General features: G+C 53.8%; 4 protein-coding genes across 11 annotated transcripts; 2 read left to right on the top strand and 2 right to left on the bottom strand.

The window, feature by feature from the left end:
• Window positions 1-218: 218 nt before the first annotated feature.
• copz1 (COPI coat complex subunit zeta 1) lies at window positions 219-2,539 on the bottom strand. Of its 2 annotated transcripts, XM_053849247.1 has the most exons (9): window positions 2,427-2,539; window positions 2,085-2,153; window positions 1,842-1,923; window positions 1,694-1,785; window positions 1,565-1,620; window positions 1,313-1,390; window positions 1,195-1,246; window positions 627-665; window positions 219-548 (listed from the first exon to the last, which is right to left on the bottom strand). In XM_053849247.1, the coding sequence occupies exons 1-9, from the start codon at window positions 2,442-2,444 to the stop codon at window positions 501-503; spliced, it is 534 nt and encodes a 177-aa protein (XP_053705222.1). In that variant the 5' UTR covers window positions 2,445-2,539; the 3' UTR covers window positions 219-500. The 2 variants fall into 2 exon arrangements, with proteins under 2 accessions (XP_053705222.1, XP_053705223.1); XM_053849248.1 differs by lacking the exon at window positions 2,085-2,153 and having other exon boundaries at window positions 2,427-2,504.
• Window positions 2,540-5,708: 3,169 nt separating this feature from the next.
• On the top strand, window positions 5,709-8,005 carry nfe2 (nuclear factor, erythroid 2). 4 transcript variants are annotated; one of them, XM_053848566.1, is made up of 4 exons: window positions 5,709-5,817; window positions 6,464-6,633; window positions 6,699-6,815; window positions 6,884-8,005. In XM_053848566.1, exons 2-4 carry the CDS (start codon window positions 6,592-6,594, stop codon window positions 7,934-7,936), a joined length of 1,212 nt encoding a protein of 403 aa, XP_053704541.1. In that variant the 5' UTR covers window positions 5,709-5,817; window positions 6,464-6,591; the 3' UTR covers window positions 7,937-8,005. The 4 variants fall into 4 exon arrangements, with proteins under 4 accessions (XP_053704541.1, XP_053704540.1, XP_053704543.1 ...); XM_053848565.1 differs by having other exon boundaries at window positions 5,741-6,249; XM_053848568.1 differs by having other exon boundaries at window positions 5,741-6,633; window positions 6,884-7,312; window positions 7,379-8,005.
• Window positions 8,006-8,203: 198 nt separating this feature from the next.
• Window positions 8,204-11,322, bottom strand: LOC128749208 (heterogeneous nuclear ribonucleoprotein A1-like). 2 transcript variants are annotated; one of them, XM_053848570.1, is made up of 10 exons: window positions 11,144-11,322; window positions 10,591-10,707; window positions 10,377-10,523; window positions 10,090-10,300; window positions 9,918-10,016; window positions 9,770-9,859; window positions 9,530-9,703; window positions 9,356-9,463; window positions 9,228-9,290; window positions 8,204-8,371 (listed from the first exon to the last, which is right to left on the bottom strand). In XM_053848570.1, the coding sequence occupies exons 1-9, from the start codon at window positions 11,153-11,155 to the stop codon at window positions 9,238-9,240; spliced, it is 1,011 nt and encodes a 336-aa protein (XP_053704545.1). In that variant the 5' UTR covers window positions 11,156-11,322; the 3' UTR covers window positions 8,204-8,371; window positions 9,228-9,237. The 2 variants fall into 2 exon arrangements, with proteins under 2 accessions (XP_053704545.1, XP_053704544.1); XM_053848569.1 differs by lacking the exon at window positions 8,204-8,371 and adding an exon at window positions 8,388-9,084 and having other exon boundaries at window positions 11,144-11,320.
• On the top strand, window positions 10,347-14,631 carry cbx5 (chromobox homolog 5 (HP1 alpha homolog, Drosophila)). Of its 3 annotated transcripts, none has more exons than XM_053848577.1 (5): window positions 10,347-10,469; window positions 12,380-12,556; window positions 12,935-13,178; window positions 13,254-13,354; window positions 13,935-14,630. In XM_053848577.1, the coding sequence occupies exons 1-5, from the start codon at window positions 10,441-10,443 to the stop codon at window positions 14,074-14,076; spliced, it is 693 nt and encodes a 230-aa protein (XP_053704552.1). In that variant the 5' UTR covers window positions 10,347-10,440; the 3' UTR covers window positions 14,077-14,630. The 3 variants fall into 3 exon arrangements, with proteins under 3 accessions (XP_053704552.1, XP_053704551.1, XP_053704553.1); XM_053848576.1 differs by having other exon boundaries at window positions 10,378-10,469; window positions 12,377-12,556; window positions 13,935-14,631; XM_053848578.1 differs by lacking the exon at window positions 10,347-10,469 and adding an exon at window positions 11,895-12,057.
• Window positions 14,632-18,507: the final 3,876 nt, after the last annotated feature.

Here is an 18,507-nt window from a genome sequence, read left to right as displayed (position 1 = left end):
GCACAGATAACAGTGATGAGAGGGTCACATGATCACAGGGAAGAGCAGCACTGAAGCGTCCTGTATCAAACATGACTCGGGAGTCCTCCCGACCATGAAGCTGCCACAGCTCACTCTGACCAGCAGATGGCGCACCTCAGTTTACTGCAGGCCTGACGCTCCAGAGCTCAGAGGCGGCAGGTGCCTCAAACAACTCCACACAGCTGGATGAACAGAGCTCCAGGGTTGTCACGGAGCATAGTGGTTTATTGAACTGACACCATGGTTACAGAGCCGACACACGGTCCACAGGAGTGACAGCGGAGAAGACGTGCTGGAATGTTGCATGGATGACGCATCTCAGTCTGGTGGGATGGTGGAACCAGCAGCTCCCCCGGAATGTACTTTTATTGTCCAGGTGAAGTTACACGACGCAAGTATGTGCAAAAAGAAAAGAGGGATTCTCCTCACAGCTTTGATTTAGTCTGCTTCAGTGCGGGCGGGATGAGGAATGAGGGAGACTATCGCAGCAGGGACCACTTGATCTGTTCTTTGGCCGACTGGAGGACCTGCGGAGCGACAACACATTAAACCAGAGCGAGCCTTGAGAGCAACGCTCCCAGGGGCAAGGGGACGGAGCTTCTCACCTGGGTGACGGTCTGCTCGGTCAAAGGCACGTCCTCCCCCTACAGAGCAAATCATCAGAGTCACTCACACTTCTCTGGACCGTGAGCCCGTGAACCACAGCAGCACCCGCCGCTATGCATGCCGTATTTACTCGCTGGGTTTGTCCTCCGTCGGTCGCCATTACCCTGTTCTCGTCTTACGTTCATGGTACCTCCATCACATTGTTTGGATCACGAATGAGCCCCAGAATGTGCTTCTTGTGGAGCAATGGTGGTGAACGGCTGCACAGAAGCAGTGCAGTGTACTACTGTGTAACTGTTTTAGTTACACAGTAGTACACAGTAGTCCAAACCTCTGACAGAAACACACCCTCATCTGTTGGTGAGGTGTTGTCTGTCTTTGTAAAGCAGAATCAGGCACCATGTTTGCAAATCGGTTCTCATCACTACAACTTTGTTTCAGAACTCTCAACCCTCACGACATCTCGGATACCAGCTCTTCTCTCCTGCTCTCTTCACCAGGCCCCCCATGTCCTGTCCTTCTCTTCAGTTGATCATTCAGAAACAAGGGTTGGAGGGAAGAACTTACTCTGAGGGCCACACGATGAACCACTTGTTGAGGGTCACTCTCCAGAATCACCCTGAGCAGAAGACAGACACGAGCGATCAGAACTCCACCAGCAGGAAAACTTAAGGGTTCAACTGACCCGCCGTCCACGATCTCATCCACAGCCAGGAACAGACCCTCCATGTTCTCCAGCAGTGCTCTGCGCTCCACGTTTTTCCTGCAAAGAAATAAATCAATGACTACTAAGACGTTTCCCGACAGCGACGTGACAAGAAGACAAGTCACGGCAGAACTACGCCCAAGAGGAGTTGAACATGGGCTGATGCTCTCCATGTGAGCGACATCAGGCATGATGAGGGGCAACAGGACAGAAGAATGACACATGACGCACCTCAACATCTGACTCAGGGAGTCAAACAGGCAGTTGAGAACAGCCATCAGCATGAGCTGTCGGGGCAGAAGAGTATGCGACGGTCAACTCTCAGTTCCAGATCAAAAGCCAGAAAACAAAATACAAAACCTCATTTTCATGCGAGCTGCCTATCACGTAGAAGAAGAGGTCGATGTTGCTCTTGTAGACCACGGTGAGACCTTCCAGGAGCGCGATCTCGCCTGAGGGTGACAGCAGAGTGACGGGAGGGCCCGGCTTTGACACTCTCTATACTCACTGTCTGTCCGGTGGGTTTTGTTGAAGATGTTCTTCTCAAATGCTTTCTGCTCCTTCACTGTCGGGTACGTGTCATCATAGTACTGAAAACACAAGCATACTGCTGGGTATAATGCACGAGGCACTACTGGCATCATGACAACGACACGCTGAGTGCCATGTCAGGCAGAGTACGACTACACATGGTCACCCTGCTGGTCACTGGCAAGGAATTACCGCTGTGATGCTATGAACTGATAGGCACCTTGGCGTACAGTCTGTCTCCGTCGTTGTCCAGAATGAGAACAGCCTTGACGGTATACAGGGAGGGCTCCTGTCCGGGGAGACGCACGGAGACTTAGTTAAACTATCTGGACACCAGCACACACGCTCACTGCCAGCAGGTCGGAGAACCACGTCATCCAGAGCCGAAGGTTGATCGGCTCTCCTCGCCACTTCCACATCAGCCACACACACACACACACAGCTAACGCGTCAGGATCACACACTCGGTTTCCTTTCTCCACTGCAGAACCCAGTGAACACACAGCCTTCCAAGCGCTAACGTTTCGCTTCAAAGTACTTCTTCAGAATTCACAAGTATTACCAGTATGGGAGAGTCCATCTTTACTGGTGTTTGGGAACCAGACCGCAAGCTAGCCGATGCTACGTGACGGAAGCCACAGCGAATGAGTCGATGCCCTATTGGCTGTAGATCCGGACGTCATTTCCGGGTTAAAGGGCGGTGGCGAGCACAGAAAGCCGGATGTTAATTGACGCTTCCGTTTAAAATGTGAACATGATTCGACACAGTTGTCACCGCCTCGCGCACGCACATCTGTCTGGAAGAGCATGGGGGCATATCTGACATTATTATCATGTGTAAATCCCACATCCACTGCTGTAAATGGAATACAAATACTCCATCATCACCTGCTTCAAGTTGCTCAAACTGATCCAAGATGCTAAAAAGGAAACTGAAAAATATATTGAAAAAATGGGTTGCCATTTTAAGTTATCGGTGGTGTCTTATTTTCTTACTTCCTCACATGCGTCTTAAATTTTCATTTTTTACTTTTTTTTTTCTAAATTAATTTGGAATGTATGGAAATGTATTGTAGTATTCTATTAATATGTATCAATGTATACTGTGTTGTCAACTTCCATTCGTTAGTGCATTCTTTATTTTGTTTGTATATTTTCATGTCAAATTATAATTTAAAAAAAAAATCAGAAAAAACGGAAGTAAGTTACGCTCATGCGCAAGTTCTACCAACACGCAGTTATGTCGCACAAGTTTGTGAATTATTTTTTTACTGTAATCTACATTTAACATTTTAAAATGTAAATTGTTTGTTTTTATCTGAGACCCACTTCAGTTTTAGGTTCTGTTGATGATCATGAAATACAGTGTGTAGGCGAGGCTCAGCGTTTTCACTCTCCTGTGTGTGTGGTGTTGAACCTGGTGACCTTGTGTGTATTTGTGCATGTCAGCACGCTCTGGTCGTTTGGTGAGACACTCATTTACAGGCACTTTCGGCCGACTTGTATCCATCACGGTTATTTTTAGGATCCTCCTCCACCTAACCAACTCCCATTATGTCGCCCCTGTTTCTGGGAAGCCTCTGGAAACCAACGGATGGGGATTTCCCTCTATCTCGCCCATAAATGACATCATGTACTTGAAGACAGTTCAAGTTTACAGAAGCAGAATCGTCTGTGTTTGAGTGTGAGTGTGCTCCAATGATGAGTCTTTCACTTGATGCGTCTTGTGAGGACATGGACTTTAGATGAAGAGTAGTCAACACAGAGTGTTCACTGAAGTCCCAGCGGTTGATGTGGTGCTGATCCCGGGACAGGCAGAGGAAACACGTGACTCCAACTTTGCTGTAGCAGCAGCAGCAGCAGCAGTACTGTAGCTTTCACAGGGACAAATCAAGAGCATTTATTTGAACAGCTGAATCTGGTTTCACAGAAGCATTTGTGCGAGTCAAAATGAGGAAGCAGAAGATGCAGCATCACTGAGGCCGCTCTTATCTCCAGATGATGGGGGAAGATAACCTCTCTCTACAACAGTTCAAATCATCCTCTGATGTGTCAGTTAGCGACTCAACATTTACACTGTGGTACCGAGAGGAGCTCAGAAGATCACGCTCCTGAGGCTGTGGCGCAAAGACACATCAGTCGCTGCTGTGAGGGACGAATGGAAAAGAGGATGTTGGCCACCCGGAAGTTCTGCTGCGCCTGATAAAAGAGCCCTGGCTGTGCGGGAAGGGAACTGCTAACTGTTGTGGTCAGCGGCCCAAGCTGCAAGAGGAAATCCCGCCACCATCTCTCTCTCTCTCTGTGTGCTGATGGAGAAGACAAGTTCACAAGCACATCGAGGAGCATCGGTCAGAGCTCCTGACCATCAGACCAGGGCAGAATGCTTTGTAGTCTTCTCACTGATGTGATCCACTTCTCCACTGACACAGTCACCCTGGACAAAAACTCTGAAATGAGGAGTGTGGTGAGGAGCTCAGAGGAGGAGGGGGGTGGTGAGGAGCACAGAGGAGGAGGGGGGTGGTGAGGAGCACAGAGGAGGAGGAGGAAGATGGTGAGGAGCACAGAGGAGGAGGAGGAGGAAGGTGGTGAGGAGCACAGAGGAGGAGGGGGGTGGTGAGGAGCACAGAGGAGGAGGAGGAAGGTGGTGAGGAGCACAGAGGAGGAGGAGGAAGGTGGTGAGGAGCATAAAGGAGGAGGAAGGTGGTGAGGAGCACAGAGGAGGAGGAGGGTGGTGAGGAGCACAGAGGAGGGGAAGGAGGAAGGTGGTGAGGAGCATAGAGGAGGAGGAGGAAGGTGTTGAGGAGCATAGAGGAGGAGGAGGAAGGTGTTGAGGAGCATAGAGGAGGATGGGGAAGGTGGTGAGGAGGAGGAGGAGGAGGAGGAGGGTGGTGAGGAGCACAGAGGAGGAGGAGGAAGGTGGTGAGGAGCAGAGAAGAGGGGGAGGGAGTTAGAGGAGGAGCAGATACGGGAATGCTGGATATCAAAGTCTGAGGCAAAACAAAGAGAGAAAGCGGTGGAGGTAATGACGGGGTTCTGTTTGCGGGCGGGTGAGTTGGGGGGTCGGAGGAGGAACTTGGGTCGGGAAGTCCCGGCTGAGATTCCCGTTCCCGCTCCTGTAGTCAGAGGAAAATGAGACTTGAGGTCCAAACCGGTCTTCCTGACCTGGTGAAGCATGCTGTGAAGTCTGGACCTCGTCTCGGCCGGTCCTCTCCTCCTCTCCTGGTTCTGCCCAGCGTGTCCCAGCTGCCTTCTCTACATGACAGACACATGAATGAGAAACTGGGTTGATGACGCCAATGACCGTCAGCGCTGGCCGGTCAGGACATCATCACCCGCTGACTCCTGATGGGGTTGAACCCCAGTGAGGAACAATGATCAGAACTGGGCCTGATGTGAGCTGCCAGCAGCAGTGGAGCAGCCAGGCCTTTGTCTCTGCAGTGCCTCAATTCATGGGAGCTGAACTGGTGTGGTGGGGTGGACAGTGTCCTGTCCCAGGCTTGATATTTTAGCAGGTGTAATGCTCACTTGCTGTGGCACACGCTCCTCCATTCTCCCTGCTGCTCACTCTGCTGCCAGCTCCCGGAACAATGTGCTCTTTCTTACCTGTCGGAGGGCGTACATTCCATCTCCACTCAGACTGGATCAGCAGCAGCCCACCCGGCTGGGTTCGGGGCCCACACTCAGGTGCAGCTCCTCCTGGCTTCCCTCACACCCGCTCCTCAACTTGTGCTGGTTTGTGGTCAGCCATGTGGTCAGAGGGGAAATTCAGAGGTTGAGGGGTGGCAGTGCTGTCAAGAGCAGAGGAGGTGGTGGGTGTTTTACAGGAAGATGATCTGAGAGACGTCCCACTTGTGAGCTGCGAGGGCTGCGAGCAGAACACACGCAGACCAAGAGCTGAGGTCTCTGGCCGTCGTATCCCCTCCGACCCGACACCTGCTGGACATGCTGCTCAGGTGAGAAGGCTGCTCTCTTCTGCTGCTGTTTTAGCAGCTTCGTCATTCTTCAGCGGACGGTGAGTCAGTTTGCTGCTAATAAGTGGAGGAACGTGTGAAAATGAAGACAGAACTGTGGGTTGTTTTGCTGGCTGGAGCCCTGACTGTTGTTTCACCTGCAGAAAGGCTGCGTTTAGGCAAAGCATGAGAGAATGATCTGAAATGGGGGCTTGAGGAAATGAGTTGAGAGAGTAGAACCGAGTTTGTCTGGAGCATCATCAGTGACGGAGCCACTGGGTTGAATCCAGTTCACCTGCCTTCCAATGAGCACAGGGTCAGGCTTTGGTGTGGAGTTGTTCACTGCTACGTCGGGTGATGATGTTTTCAGCTGACAGCTGTTGAGACTCAGATCTGCGGAAGTGAAATGTGCGGGAGAGAAGCGTCGACTGAAGGGTGAGACATAAAGACAACGCAGCATAACGGGACATCCTGACACATCACATTCAGAACTTCATATAATCCCAAGTGAAGAATGTAGAAAAGCGCATGAAAACATTTGGAGCCAGATTTAATTAAAAAAAAAAGAGTGTGAAGTTCAAATGTAGGAAGCAAGATGTCGGCTTGCTGTTGGTGCTGAGAGGCCAACAAGTGTCCTGAACTCCCACAGATTGTCTTATCAAGGGTCCACATAGCCGGCTGCTGGGACGGTCGGGGGGCGTGTCCTCCTCACTGACACTCGCCAAACTGTCTCCACATGTGTCAGGCCCTCCAGTGAGCACACGAGTGCGGGGTCTGATGTGCTCCACGGTGAACTTCCCTCTGAGGAGAAGCAGTGAGGTGAGTCAGAAGGCAGCGGCAGGTGGCGGTGAGTCCGAGCCCATGATCGGTCTGGTCCTCATCAGGCGCTCGCTGCCCCTGGGAGACCGTGTGGAGGTGCTTCCATGACGAGCAACTTCGCCGGCCCAGACACAGAGATGGACGTGGCCTGGCAGGAGCTGATGGCCATCACGGAGCTGCAGGTAAGCGCAGCAGCTGAGCTTCTTCACAGGAGCTTGGCTTGAGCTCACATCTTTGCTGTGGGTTTCAGGAGTTGGAGCCCCCTGGCGAAGGCTCTTTTGCTACAGCTCAGTACCAAACCTACGAGAACACGGTCCACATGGGAGGCTATGGAACACCTCAGCCAGACCCCTCCTCTGAGCTGGCTGTCGCCAGCTCTTACGGGTGCTTCTCTCACCAGGACTGTCATTGTTCCAATGCCGAGGCCGTGTACGGACACACGGACGACCAACTTGGTCACATGGCCTCGTCCTATCCCACCAACCTGCTGATGGCTCCGAGGGAACACGTGTCGGGTCTTCGGGTCAGCCTCTGCCCCCCTCAGGGGCTGAGCCAGCAGATCTGGCCCTCACACACAGCTGAGGACCTGGAGTCAGACTCGGGGCTCTCGCTCGGCTCCAGCCCGCCTCTGGCTTCTCCGGACGGGTCGGTGGCTTTGATAGGCTACCAAGGCCTGGACGTGATTGGGGCGTTTCGGGAGCCCCACCATCACACGCCCTCATACCCCTCCTGTTTACCACCTCAGGCTCCTCCACAGACTTTGCGGATGATCAAGCAACATGGCCCCTGCGACATCTCGGCAACACCCAGCAGGGGGAGCTCTCACACCAAGAGCGTCTCCCATTCATCCCACCTGAGTCGTGACGAGAGACGGGCCCTGGCTCTGAAGATCCCCTTCCCCATGGAGAAAATCGTCAACCTGCCGGTGGATGACTTCAATGAACTGCTGACCCAGTACACGCTGAACGACTCCCAGCTGGCTCTGGTCAGGGACATTCGTCGACGAGGCAAGAACAAGGTGGCGGCGCAGAACTGCAGGAAGAGGAAGCTGGAGAGCATCATCCACCTGGAGAGAGAGCTGGGTCAGCTGGCCGCCCAGCGCGAGCACCTGTCGCAGGAGCGGAGGGAGTTCCAGAGGAGCCTGGCCTTCCTCCAGTGTCGCCTCTCGGACCTCTACGCGCAAGTCTTTGCTCACTTGCGGGACGAGAACGGACGGCCCTATTCCATGGACGAGTACTCCCTTCAGCAGACCCCTGATGGCAAAATGTACCTGGTGCCATTCAGCAGGAGGGAGCCGTGCTGAGCCCAGCGCCGGTTGACTGCTCGACCTGGGTTCTCTCATCCAGCGAGATGTTTTGTAAATAAACGCAGCTTAGTGTCATCATTCAAGTGTCATGGCTTTAGAACTCCAGATGGAGACGTGGCAGAGGTTGGCGCCCTCTGGATGCAACAGCTGGAGCTGCAGTCTGTACAAACCACTGGCCCTCTGGCTGCCCTGCAACCATCATTAGCTCAGAATCTATATCCAGTCTAAAGGAATTTGGTGCAAAACAAGCGACCACAAACTGAGTAAAAAAATAAATAATCTTTATTTAAAATAGTGGAGGCCGCACAGCAGCCCACTCTGTAGAAAATGGAGCCATTGAACCTGCAACAACACACACACACCCATCAAATCCCAGCAGACAGCCTCAGTCCGAGGGTCGCGGTCACCATCGCTGCCGCTCCAAGGCCCGACCTGCAACAGGAGCACCAAGTCAGGCCACGGCAGTGACTGGGAGATGAGTGTGATTTGAGAGACAGAGCATTTAGGGCTAAAAGTAGCCACGTTAGTGTGGAGTCTTACCTACTACAGCACTTAAGCCTGAAGAAAGCTGCTGCCAGCTACCTCACTGCGCCCTGCTTCAATGATCCTGGCGGTGGCTCGCTACTGCTCTCCCTCAGCTGGCTTCCACGGCTAGCCTCACAGACTCCGCACGTAAGCTAGCATCCTCCAGAGGAAGTCGAAGAACGCCTAGCTTCTTCTCTACCAGAGTGGGGGACCTGAGTCCACTGCCGCTCCTCTCACCTCAAGAAGAGACCGTCTCTTTGGCGGTCATACACGTGAAGCCTCCCTTTCCCCAGAAACACTGAAGAGGCTAGGACCACTTTGAAAAAGAAAATCCACTGAAGATGTTTATTTCAGCTGAGCTGGATGCAGGTACAAATAAAAACCAGATTTAAAAGAACTACAGGAATCCTGGTTGGAATGCCGTTTCCACAGAACATAAATAAAAACAAAAACACAAGACTTTTGATCAGACCCTTCATGCTTCAACTACTGAGTGTCTCTGGACGCAGCAGCAGTAACCTGCTGCAGCCGTCTGGCTGAGCAGATTTAGGGGTAAACCTGCAGCTGCCCTGTCACTTGGCTGTCACTTCCTCTCCTTGCTCTCCTCTAAGTACTCAGTCCTGTTGAACAATACGGAACAACATTGTTAACGCAGCACCCACGAGTACCACCTGACATTGCTAACAGTGACTACTCTGCAACATCATTCCCTGACTCTAAGAACTCTGCTTGGTGAGATACTCTCTGATCCACATCAACTTACCATGTCCACTTTAAAACCTGCGTCCGTAGCCTCCGCCTCCACCGTTGTTACCGCCGTATCCGCCTGGTGGACAGAGTGACGCTCGGTACTGGGCTTCAGGATGACTTCAAGACAGAGACGCCACTCACCAAAGTTCCTTCCGCCACCGTAGCTGTTCTTCATCGGGCCAAAGTTGGAAGGTTGCGAATCATAGTGGCCCATGTTGTTGTAGTTGTTCCCCCCACCGCCGCAGTTACCTGCATTCACAAAGCTCTCAGAACGTGTCACCACTTCACTTCCGCATCACCCAGGAGCCCACATACCATAGCCGTTGTCATTGTAGCCGTTTCCACCATATCCGCCGCCACCTCCACCCTGGTTGTATCCCTGGTTATAGCCCCGGTTGCCTCCATTGTTGTAGCCACCTGGACCGCCTCCGTAACCGCCGTCGCCCCCGTTGCCATTGTAGGGCCCGTCGCCGTACCTGCCTCGGCCACCTGGGGGGAACCAGTTTGAGCACTTCTTCTGCACTGCAGCGGTTTCCTTTGGCGAGCAGCTCTTACCCTGGTTGAAGCCTCTGTCATACGAGTCGTACGGCCGCCCGCCGCCGCCGCCCCCACTATTCCGCCCGCCTGAAAAGTTCATGTTTGACCCTAGAAGAGAATGAAGAGGATGGGTTTCAGGGACGTGTGGAGCGAGCTGATCGCCTACCTCTCATTCCCATGCCCATCCCTGCGTTCTGCATCTCCTGCCTTGTCAGCGCCTTCCTGACTTCACAGTTGTGAGAGTTGATCGTGTGGTATTTCTGGACTGGGGAGGGAGGGAGGGTGGGATAAGTCACCTGCACAACAGACAGCAGCCATCGAAAAATGCCTCCACTTACTGACGATCCTGTCGACTGTATCATGGTCATCAAACGTCACAAACGCAAAGCCCCTCTTTTTGCCGGTGCCACGGTCCGTCATGATGTCGACCACTTCGATTTTGCCAAACTTCTCAAAGTAGTCACGCAGATGTGCCTCTTCTGTGTCCTCTTTGATCCCACCAACAAAGATCTTCTTGACGTTGACATGGGCGCCAGGGCGGTTGGAGTCCTGTAACAAAGACGGATGACCATCAAAGACAAACACAGTCAGATAAGAGGCTGCAGCGCTCTCCACCGGCCCATACCTCTCGGGACACAGCTCTCTTTGGCTCCACCACTCTGCCGTCCACTTTGTGGGGGCGCGCCGCCATGGCCTCGTCGACCTCCTTCACGGACGTGTAAGTAACAAAACCGAAGCCCCTGGAGCGTTTGCTGCTGGGGTCCCTCATGACCTGGACGAGAACGGTATTAGCATGGTGCTCACTGTCGCGGCTGCGGGGTGAAGCTCGAGCCACTCACCACACAGTCCGTGAGGCTCCCCCATTGTTCGAAGTGGGCCCTCAAACTCTCGTCGGTGGTCTCGAAGCTCAGGCCTCCAATGAACAGCTTGCGGAGCTGCTCCGGCTCGCGGGGGATCTGCACGGGTGAGGGTTGCTGGATTGTGATTGTTGATCATCGAACACGCTGCAATACCGGCGGAAGTGGCCGTGAAAGCAGAACAAGGAGCATCTCGCCGAGTGCTGCGTCACAGCCCCCCCCCCCCTCCGCCATTATGGTCAGCGGGCTGGAGCCGGAGCAGATTCAGGTCTCAGTCCTTCTGTTGCGCACTCGCGCGGTGGGGACGACGCCCTAAACGCCCGCTCGCGGGTGTCTCGCGCTTGTAGTCTACAGCCCGGAAAACGCTCGGTCCGCGCCAACAATGGGGCACGCGGGTCGGCTGACAAAATGGCGGCGGTGCGGCTAGCTAATTCTGGAGAAGTGCAGCGCGGGTTGCCGCTGCGCACAGCACTCGGGAGTTGACGCACACCGCAGCTCTGCACAAACAGACGAAGACGTTCAAGAATGCACTTACCCCTTTCGACATATTGAGCAGAGGCGCCTTAACACAGCTTCGGGATGGGGATGCGCGGTTGAGCCCACGGAACGAGCCGACGGCCTAATAAGACTGACGGCACCCGCCTCCCCTAGCTCTTCATTGGCTGCTACTTCCCGCTGCAGTCGGTAAGCGCTGCTTCGATTGCACAGACATGCACTCAATCAAACCCGGCGTCCAATCAACGGCCGGAAGGTCCTACGTGTTCCTGGGGGACGGGGGTGGTCAGGTTTCGCCTGAGGATGGAAGGATGGGGGTCGGACTGAATACACGAACCATTGTTGTGGAGTCTCCGCGCTTCGCCTCTGTTGAAGCGTTGGGTAAACACACATGCATTTGCCTTTCACCACACGACTCACCGTATCCTGTGAACGGGCTGATCCTGGAAACTGCACGTTGTTGTGATTGACATAAGGCGATGTAATCGACCCAAGAAAGAGGGAGCAGCCTGGGTGATAACGGAGGCTGATGAAGTGTAGCGGGAAGAGGGACGGCCCTTCGAGAGGGGCTGATGATGGCTCGTGCTAGCTCACATGAAGCTACCGAACAGGCTGTCAGCTGGCCTGAATGGGGCATTTGTTTCAGGGCGCTCCGACTCCCCAATATCCACTTTTTAGCGTGTCATGTCTGAAAAACACCACGTTTGTGGTGGTGAGTGATCAGTCGTTGGTGCAGATCCGGCGGCTCATGATTTGGGTCAGGGCAGCGGAGGGGCGGGCTCGTCCATTGTGCGCCTTTAACCCGCGCATTTCCACGCTCAGCCAGTGGCGCTGCACCTCTCTGGATCAGGCTACATGCTAACCGTAGCCTCTCACCAGCTCCAGCTGCCCTGAGAAGGCTCCGCGCTACCGTTGTTGTTCCCCGCTGAGGAGCGGCAAGCTTTGCGTTCACAGGTAGGAGGCCGGGCGGCTCCAGCTGGCTGCGGCAGCCCGCGGTGGCTGCCGAGCCCGGGTTAGCATCTCCGCTGCCCTGGTTAGCATGCTCACCGCGGTGGCCGGACACAGAGCGGTCTGCAGCCCACTTCACCCACAGTCAAGACCCGTTGGTCGCTGTCGCCACTGAAAGCCCACCTGGCCGCGCCAGAGAGGCTCCGCGGGAGCCTCGCTGGCGGTGACGGCGGGTGTAGCAACCAGCTAATGCTAGCCTCCGTCCAGACCCAGCTGCAGCGAAGCGCTGGTCCCGACATGATCTCTGATGTTGCCTTCTCCCCAGCAGAGCACGCGTGGCCCCCACCAGCACCCACGGTCCGAGAGTCGTAGCGATGGGCAAGAAATCTCGTGAAGAGGAGTCTTCGTCCTCCGACGAGGAAGAATACGTCGTGGAGAAGGTGTTGGACCGCAGAGTGGTGAAAGGGAGAGTGGAGTTCTTCCTCAAGTGGAAAGGATATTCAGAGTGAGTGTTTGGACTGATGAGCAGTGGTGAGGAAATCGCACATGACTGTGTTTGCAGTGTTGAACCCCTGCAAGGGCAAAGTGGGCGGGACGTCCTCAAAGTTCACATTTAACAAGCCATGTGTCACCAAGCATCACGCTACACAAGCGTGAGGTAGTTCACGGCCACATCTCGGTCGGGTCTTGGGATTCCGGAGCCTTCTGGATGTGTTGTTACATGCTGTTGCCTGATCGATCAGTCGACCATGCAACGGAGCTCCAAACTCCTGCACCTGCAGCGACAGAGTTGGTAGCGGAGTGGAGTTCGCAGTCGCTTGAAGTGGTGTGTCTGTTTGACAGCAGAGGTGCTCTGCTGATCTTCTACTATTCTCTGCCTCAGCAAGCACAACACGTGGGAGCCGGAGAAGAACCTCGACTGTCCCGAGCTCATCTCAGAGTTCATGAAGACCTACAAGAAAAGCAGCAGCGGCAGTGGGGGCTCGACCCCCAGCAGCAGCGGCGGCGCCGCGGCCAGCAAGACCAGCGCAGTGTCTTCAGGCCGTGCCAAAGAGTCCGGCAGCTCGAAGAAGAGGAGCTCGGATGAGGACGAGGAGGGAGGCAGCAAATCAAAAAAGAAAAAAGAAGTGAGCGCTCTTGCACCTGAGGGCCGGACGGCTCTTGGCTCACATCTCACCAGCGTCTGCTGCTTACACTTTCAGGAGGCCATTCTAGTTGCACGTGGTTTCGAGAGAGGACTGGAGCCGGAGAAGATCATCGGAGCGACAGACTCCTGTGGGGACTTAATGTTCCTGATGAAATGGTGAGAACAGCCGCACTCATCTGAAGAACCTGACCGGCAGCCTCATGAGAAGTTCAGATGAGGGAGGACAGCAGAAGTGTATGGGGAAGAGGATCCTGGCTTTCTCTGTTGCAACTGGTACATTTGCCTTCCTTCACACCGACACAGCAGCGCCACCTCCTGGCCGGTGTCATGCTTGTCTTTGAAAAGTGCACTGGCGTTGTTGGGTTTGATGCTGCTCTATGGGACGTGGGCCGCTTGACATCTGCAGCCTCCGGACTGACATTTGAAATGGGGCCTGGGCTACTCTGCTCTAGGGTTGTCTCCAGCGTGTGCGCGTGTGTGTTATCTTGGTCATCTGATCACAGTGTTGATGAGGCTTGGTCAACGTCGAGGCTCACATGATTACATCACTTGCATCCTCACTGCTGGCCACAATCATGTCCGAAGCAGAAATCTGGACCCTCCTCTGTTCACCTGAGGAGTCCAGTCATGATTTGAGGTTTGAGATGTTGATGTTGATGTTCAGATGAGGTTAAACACGAGCGAGAAGTGAAGTGTGACGCTTGGTTCTCATCCAAACGTTTCTGCTTTCCTGCAGGAAAGACTCGGACGAGGCCGACCTGGTGCTGGCCAAGGACGCCAACCACAAGTGCCCGCAGATCGTCATCGCGTTCTACGAGGAGCGCCTCACCTGGCATGAAGACGGGGACAAGAAGGAGAAGGACGCTGTGAGCGCGTGAGTGGACAAGCTCGAGAGGGGACGATGCCTTCTCTGCTGCAGGGAAACTTGAGTCGGACATTTCCACACCAACACTTGTCACCTTCCTCTGAACCCACTCCACCGTGTGTGTGGTCTTCATCCAAACCCTGCTGGACTGAGGAGGACCCATCTGACCGGAACAGCGGCGGACTCGGGTGTTTGGGGGGGGCGTTTCTGATGTGTATTTGTATTTCCTCCTTTTTTTTTTTTTTTTAGATGTCTTACATGTTTTAGTGCTTCTGGGATGTGATGGCGTCCGAGTGTTTTGTATCCGCCAACACCAGTGGCTGTTGAAGAGCGACACAGCCTCCCTCTGCCCCCGGAACCAGGACACAAGACTGACTCTTCCGTTCATGTTTCTTTTTCTAACGTGTCAGGTTCCGGGTTGGGACCAGGTGGATGGCTGCAAACGCTCCTGCTCTTTCTAGACGTCTTCGTTTCATCTCCATTTTAACTCGTCAAATACAATACTGGTGTTTTTTATTTCCACGACCATCATTGTGAAATACAATAAAGCAGTTTTGATCACTTTTGTAGTTCCAATAAAATCCCTTTGATTTATCAAGTGTGTTTGGCACAGCAAAGTTGACCACAGTGCAGCTCAAAGAATGTCACGTTAGTAAAAACGTGAAATCGCGCGTTCTCTTGAAGCCAGGCTGGACAGAGGAGTTTAACTTGCATAGTTTTGGGACCACCACTGAGAAGGGCCACTCGAGCTTACTGGGGTGCAGCAGCGAGAGCAGGGGCCCTGACAGTGAGTCGCAGTAACCACTCTCAGCCAGTAAGCGTCTCAGTTGGGCTCCCCATTTCCTCGTCCACTGCGTGCACTGCGCACGATGAAGATGCCTGAGCACGTGACCTGCCGGTAAAACGCGAACAGAAGTCTGAGGGGGAACTTTGGGGTGACGGGGTCAGGAGTGCGTGTGCGGTGAATGAACCGTCGCTCAACAGGACTGGAAGACACACGGCTGTCGGCGGTGTCTGCGCGTGAACCGTGCGTGTTTGTTCAAACATAGGTCCCAACAACTCGCTGAGAGAAAGATTTTATGGATTATGACCGACTCGGCCGCAAGTCCAGGTTTGGAACCCATGGAGAGAACCCGTGGTGTTAGGAGCTGTTTGAGGACTTCGAGATCAACCCCTGACCATCATCCAGTGCATGTGTCTTCATCTTTGCACACGGAAGATATTCCCATGCGTCGTCACCATCCCACCAGCAGAGGGCAGAGTTGCCGGTTTTTCTGCCAAAGCTCTGGAGCTCCCTCGTGAGGCCACGTGCTGTATGTCAGAGGTCTGTCAGGAGAAGCTGCTGCTGCGGCCAGTGATGTCATCACCGTCAGGTGCGACCACTGGAGCATGAGGGCTTCTCCCTCCCCTCCCCCTCCACTGCAGCAGCACAGACACACACACACAGGGCGGGAGAGTTATGGCCGCCATAAAGGCAGGTAATGCATTGTTAACTAATTCTGTCTGCTCAGAGCTGATATATCCTTCGCTCTAAATCTCTCCACCACCAATAAAATGCAAATGCTAACGTGGCAGCCACCAGCTGATATCATTTTCCTGGCCGCAGGAGAGAACCCAAGCCGACGCCAGTCTCTCTGGAACATGTGCATCTGAGATGTTTGGAAGTCGCCGCCGCATCTTTTGTTGCAGCCTGCGCTAGCAGAAGCTACTTAGCCTGGTGGAGTTCCATCCCGACGTCATGCTCGTCGTAACCCCGGGCATCTAAATATCGATCCACTTCTGGATTTTCAATTATCCCGTACCGTTTTTCTGCCATCTGGTAAGCAGCGGTGATTTGTGCCGCTTCATATCTGCGGGCGCGTCCAGTAATTAGACCGTAAATTCATTTGCTCTGAAGTAAGAGACGCGGCGGACAAGACAAGATTGAGTGCCGCGACAGCGTGACAGGGAGAGACGCGGCTCGCCCTTTAATTCACTGGAATCTGTAATTAGATTACAAATTCCTCATCCATAACTTTTCTGTTTCTGTGCGCGTGGCTCGCGTCTGTTTAAATCCTTGCTAATGACGGTGAGCGTCAGTAAAAAGGCTAGCAATCATCCGGCGACGTAATTACACCAAATTAGTTGCGGCGCTGCGGCGAAACGATGAGGAAAAATGGCAGAAATTAGGACGTGTGTGTGAAGTTTTGATCCATCAGAGGATTAAAAACCAACAACCATCAGGACAACAGTATTTACTGCTCCAGAAAACCAGCTGATTGAGTTTAAATCGGGAACTGACGCGACGAGCCACCGGCCCCTGCTGCTGCATTTCGGCGTGACGCTGCGCGGAAACATTAGACGAGCTCAACGTACTCAATTACAACAATTGGGAAACGAGCGGGGGCCACGAATGTGTGGCTGTCGAGGTGGAAACTGCTCAATCAGCAGGAGGTCAGGCTGTTTACAACAAGGCGGCGCTGGGTTTGGATCGCTCGACTGCACTGTCTTGCTGCGAGAGCCAGTGTGGCTTCCTGGGCTTCCAGCTCAGACTGGAGATGCTTCCACCTGACAAAGGGGAAATTCAACTCAAGCTCCTCACCAACCAGCTCAATGTGTAACTCGTGAAAGTCCGAGTGGACAGTGGACTGTCGCCCATGTTGATGGAGGAGTGAAGATGCAGAGGCAGTGCCAGCATCGCAGACATAGCATCAGGGAAGCGTTGACTGGCTCCATGTGTCAGGAAGTCCAGTGTTTTCCAAGGAAGACGCAGAACTCTTCCTCCCAAGCAGCCACTGAGGAGTGCAAAGGAACCTGCCTTTGTCTGGCAGACCTTGTTGCTTTCAAATAGGCCAGTGATGGTGTGCCATGGTGAGACAATACAGCAGATCGCAGCGGTCCACGGTCTGACGGAGGAGTTCCTGCTGGGTCAGTGCTGAAATAAATACGAGCCAGTAAATCCCAGAGCATTGCCAACCTCTGAACCCTAATCCCAGCTGGAAACACAAGAGTCCCAAACTCTGTTTTCGGCCCATGACGCCAGTGAAAACATGAAAGCACAGATGTGAATCCTCCGCCAGCCCGTCCTCCCTCCGACTCGGCATATTCTCACACTCTGAAACCAGAGCCGTCGTGTGTGGCTCTGGCTGGCGGGTCAGAGACAAGTCAGGATTCAGGATTTGGAGTGGGTCCAGTCTGTACGTGTCTGCTCAGACCGTGGCTGGATTAACGCTGGCAGCGTGAAACTAAAGAACCATCAGAGCAGCTGGGCCTGCACCGCTACACCAGCCGGAGACTCTGGAGTCACGTGACTGCTCTTGTGCCCTGACATTGCTCGGGGTACGGGGTATTATTCATGGCGACTGTCCTCTGCTGTCAGCCGTATTGTCCACGGTTCACCTGTGCCACGACTCCCCGTGGCGTGTGGTCAGCTAATGTTAGCATAATTCCTGGAGGCACAGTCGACTACATGTGATAAAACCGTCTCGATGTGCAGCAGCAATAATCGTCAGTTCCAGGGCTCATCTGGTTGCGATTGGACCACGGCGTTCTGGCTGACTGGAGTGAGGGAATGGCACAGGAACAGGAAATGACAATGTGACTCAGAGGGCCCACTTACTGAGCTGCCAGAACCCCGCTCCCCATGGCCCCAGCCCAGCCAGTTTCCATCACCTGCTGGTTCTGGTTCCCTCACATAAATTCAGGTGCTGCTGAATTGCGCCCGTGTTCTACAGACGCTGCAGGGGGCCAGCCTCGTCTGAAGCTCCGTGCGGGAGCATGTGATGGAAAACTGGTTCATTGGAGCGTGATGGAGGCGGGGGCCGGGGTCCCACCCGCCCCGCTGAACCGCTTTATCTTTATTAATTCCGCTTTCTAATTAAAAGATCACGCCGTTCAATCAAAGTTGCTGTGTCTTTTTATTACTGCGGGACTGGTATTAATAAGATTCGGTCCGACGGGAGGACCAGAGGGTGCGGGGGGTGGGGGGAAGGCGGGGGGGTTGCTCAATGAAGTCGTCTTGGGTCAGACAAGGCATTGTCTCTGCTGTCGGTCAGTGCTGCCAGCCTCAGCTCGTCTATGGCTCTCTCAATAATAATCACGCAAAACTTCTTCCATCACGATTATTGTTGACCCAAATCCGATTCCGTATCTCTCGCATCTTACTGAGGCACGTGAGGGCACCTGTGCCTTTAAGAGACGTGTGCGCATGTGCGTGCCCGTGGCGGGTCCTCGGGAAGACAGCGTTGTTTAAATCGGTGGATTCGCTTGTTTCACTCCGAAACCGTCTCTTTGGTGAGCAAACGAGCGCTGTAAGTGTGTCCTACTACTTCCATGTGTTGACTGTGATCCGTGGTTCCATGCTGCCGTCGGTGGCCGTGTCTTGTCCACACCGTCTAACTTCAGGCCAACAGCTCGGCTAACCCCGCAGCTAACCCCGCAGGTTTGAGGGCTCCACCGGCGATTA

This window comes from Synchiropus splendidus, chromosome 18, assembly GCF_027744825.2.
Source record: "Synchiropus splendidus isolate RoL2022-P1 chromosome 18, RoL_Sspl_1.0, whole genome shotgun sequence".
NCBI classification, from domain to species: domain Eukaryota; kingdom Metazoa; phylum Chordata; class Actinopteri; order Syngnathiformes; family Callionymidae; genus Synchiropus; species Synchiropus splendidus.
The sequence above is the reverse complement of the archived record's forward strand: the minus strand, read 5'-3'. Positions and strand labels throughout refer to the sequence as shown.

Excerpts from the sequence above, each read along its gene's own strand:
- copz1 (XM_053849247.1), bottom strand. Across the intron at positions 1,621-1,693 it reads GCAGCTCGCATGAAAATGAG|CTCATGCTGATGGCTGTTCT; the intron begins GTTTTGTATTTT and ends CTGCCCCGACAG. Across the intron at positions 666-1,194 it reads TTCATCGTGTGGCCCTCAGA|GGGGAGGACGTGCCTTTGAC; the intron begins GTAAGTTCTTCC and ends TTTGCTCTGTAG.
- nfe2 (XM_053848566.1), top strand. The coding sequence starts at position 6,592 with ATGTGCTCCACGGTGAACTTCCCTCTGAGGAGAAGCAGTGAG. Across the intron at positions 6,634-6,698 it reads CTCTGAGGAGAAGCAGTGAG|GCGCTCGCTGCCCCTGGGAG; the intron begins GTGAGTCAGAAG and ends GGTCCTCATCAG. Across the intron at positions 6,816-6,883 it reads TGGCCATCACGGAGCTGCAG|GAGTTGGAGCCCCCTGGCGA; the intron begins GTAAGCGCAGCA and ends TGTGGGTTTCAG.
- cbx5 (XM_053848576.1), top strand. The coding sequence starts at position 10,441 with ATGGCCTCGTCGACCTCCTTCACGGACGT. Across the intron at positions 10,470-12,376 it reads TCGACCTCCTTCACGGACGT|CAGAGCACGCGTGGCCCCCA; the intron begins GTAAGTAACAAA and ends CCTTCTCCCCAG. Across the intron at positions 12,557-12,934 it reads AAGTGGAAAGGATATTCAGA|CAAGCACAACACGTGGGAGC; the intron begins GTGAGTGTTTGG and ends TCTCTGCCTCAG.
- LOC128749208 (XM_053848570.1), bottom strand. Across the intron at positions 10,524-10,590 it reads GGAGCCTCACGGACTGTGTG|GTCATGAGGGACCCCAGCAG; the intron begins GTGAGTGGCTCG and ends GTTCTCGTCCAG. Across the intron at positions 10,301-10,376 it reads AGAGAGCTGTGTCCCGAGAG|GACTCCAACCGCCCTGGCGC; the intron begins GTATGGGCCGGT and ends TCTTTGTTACAG.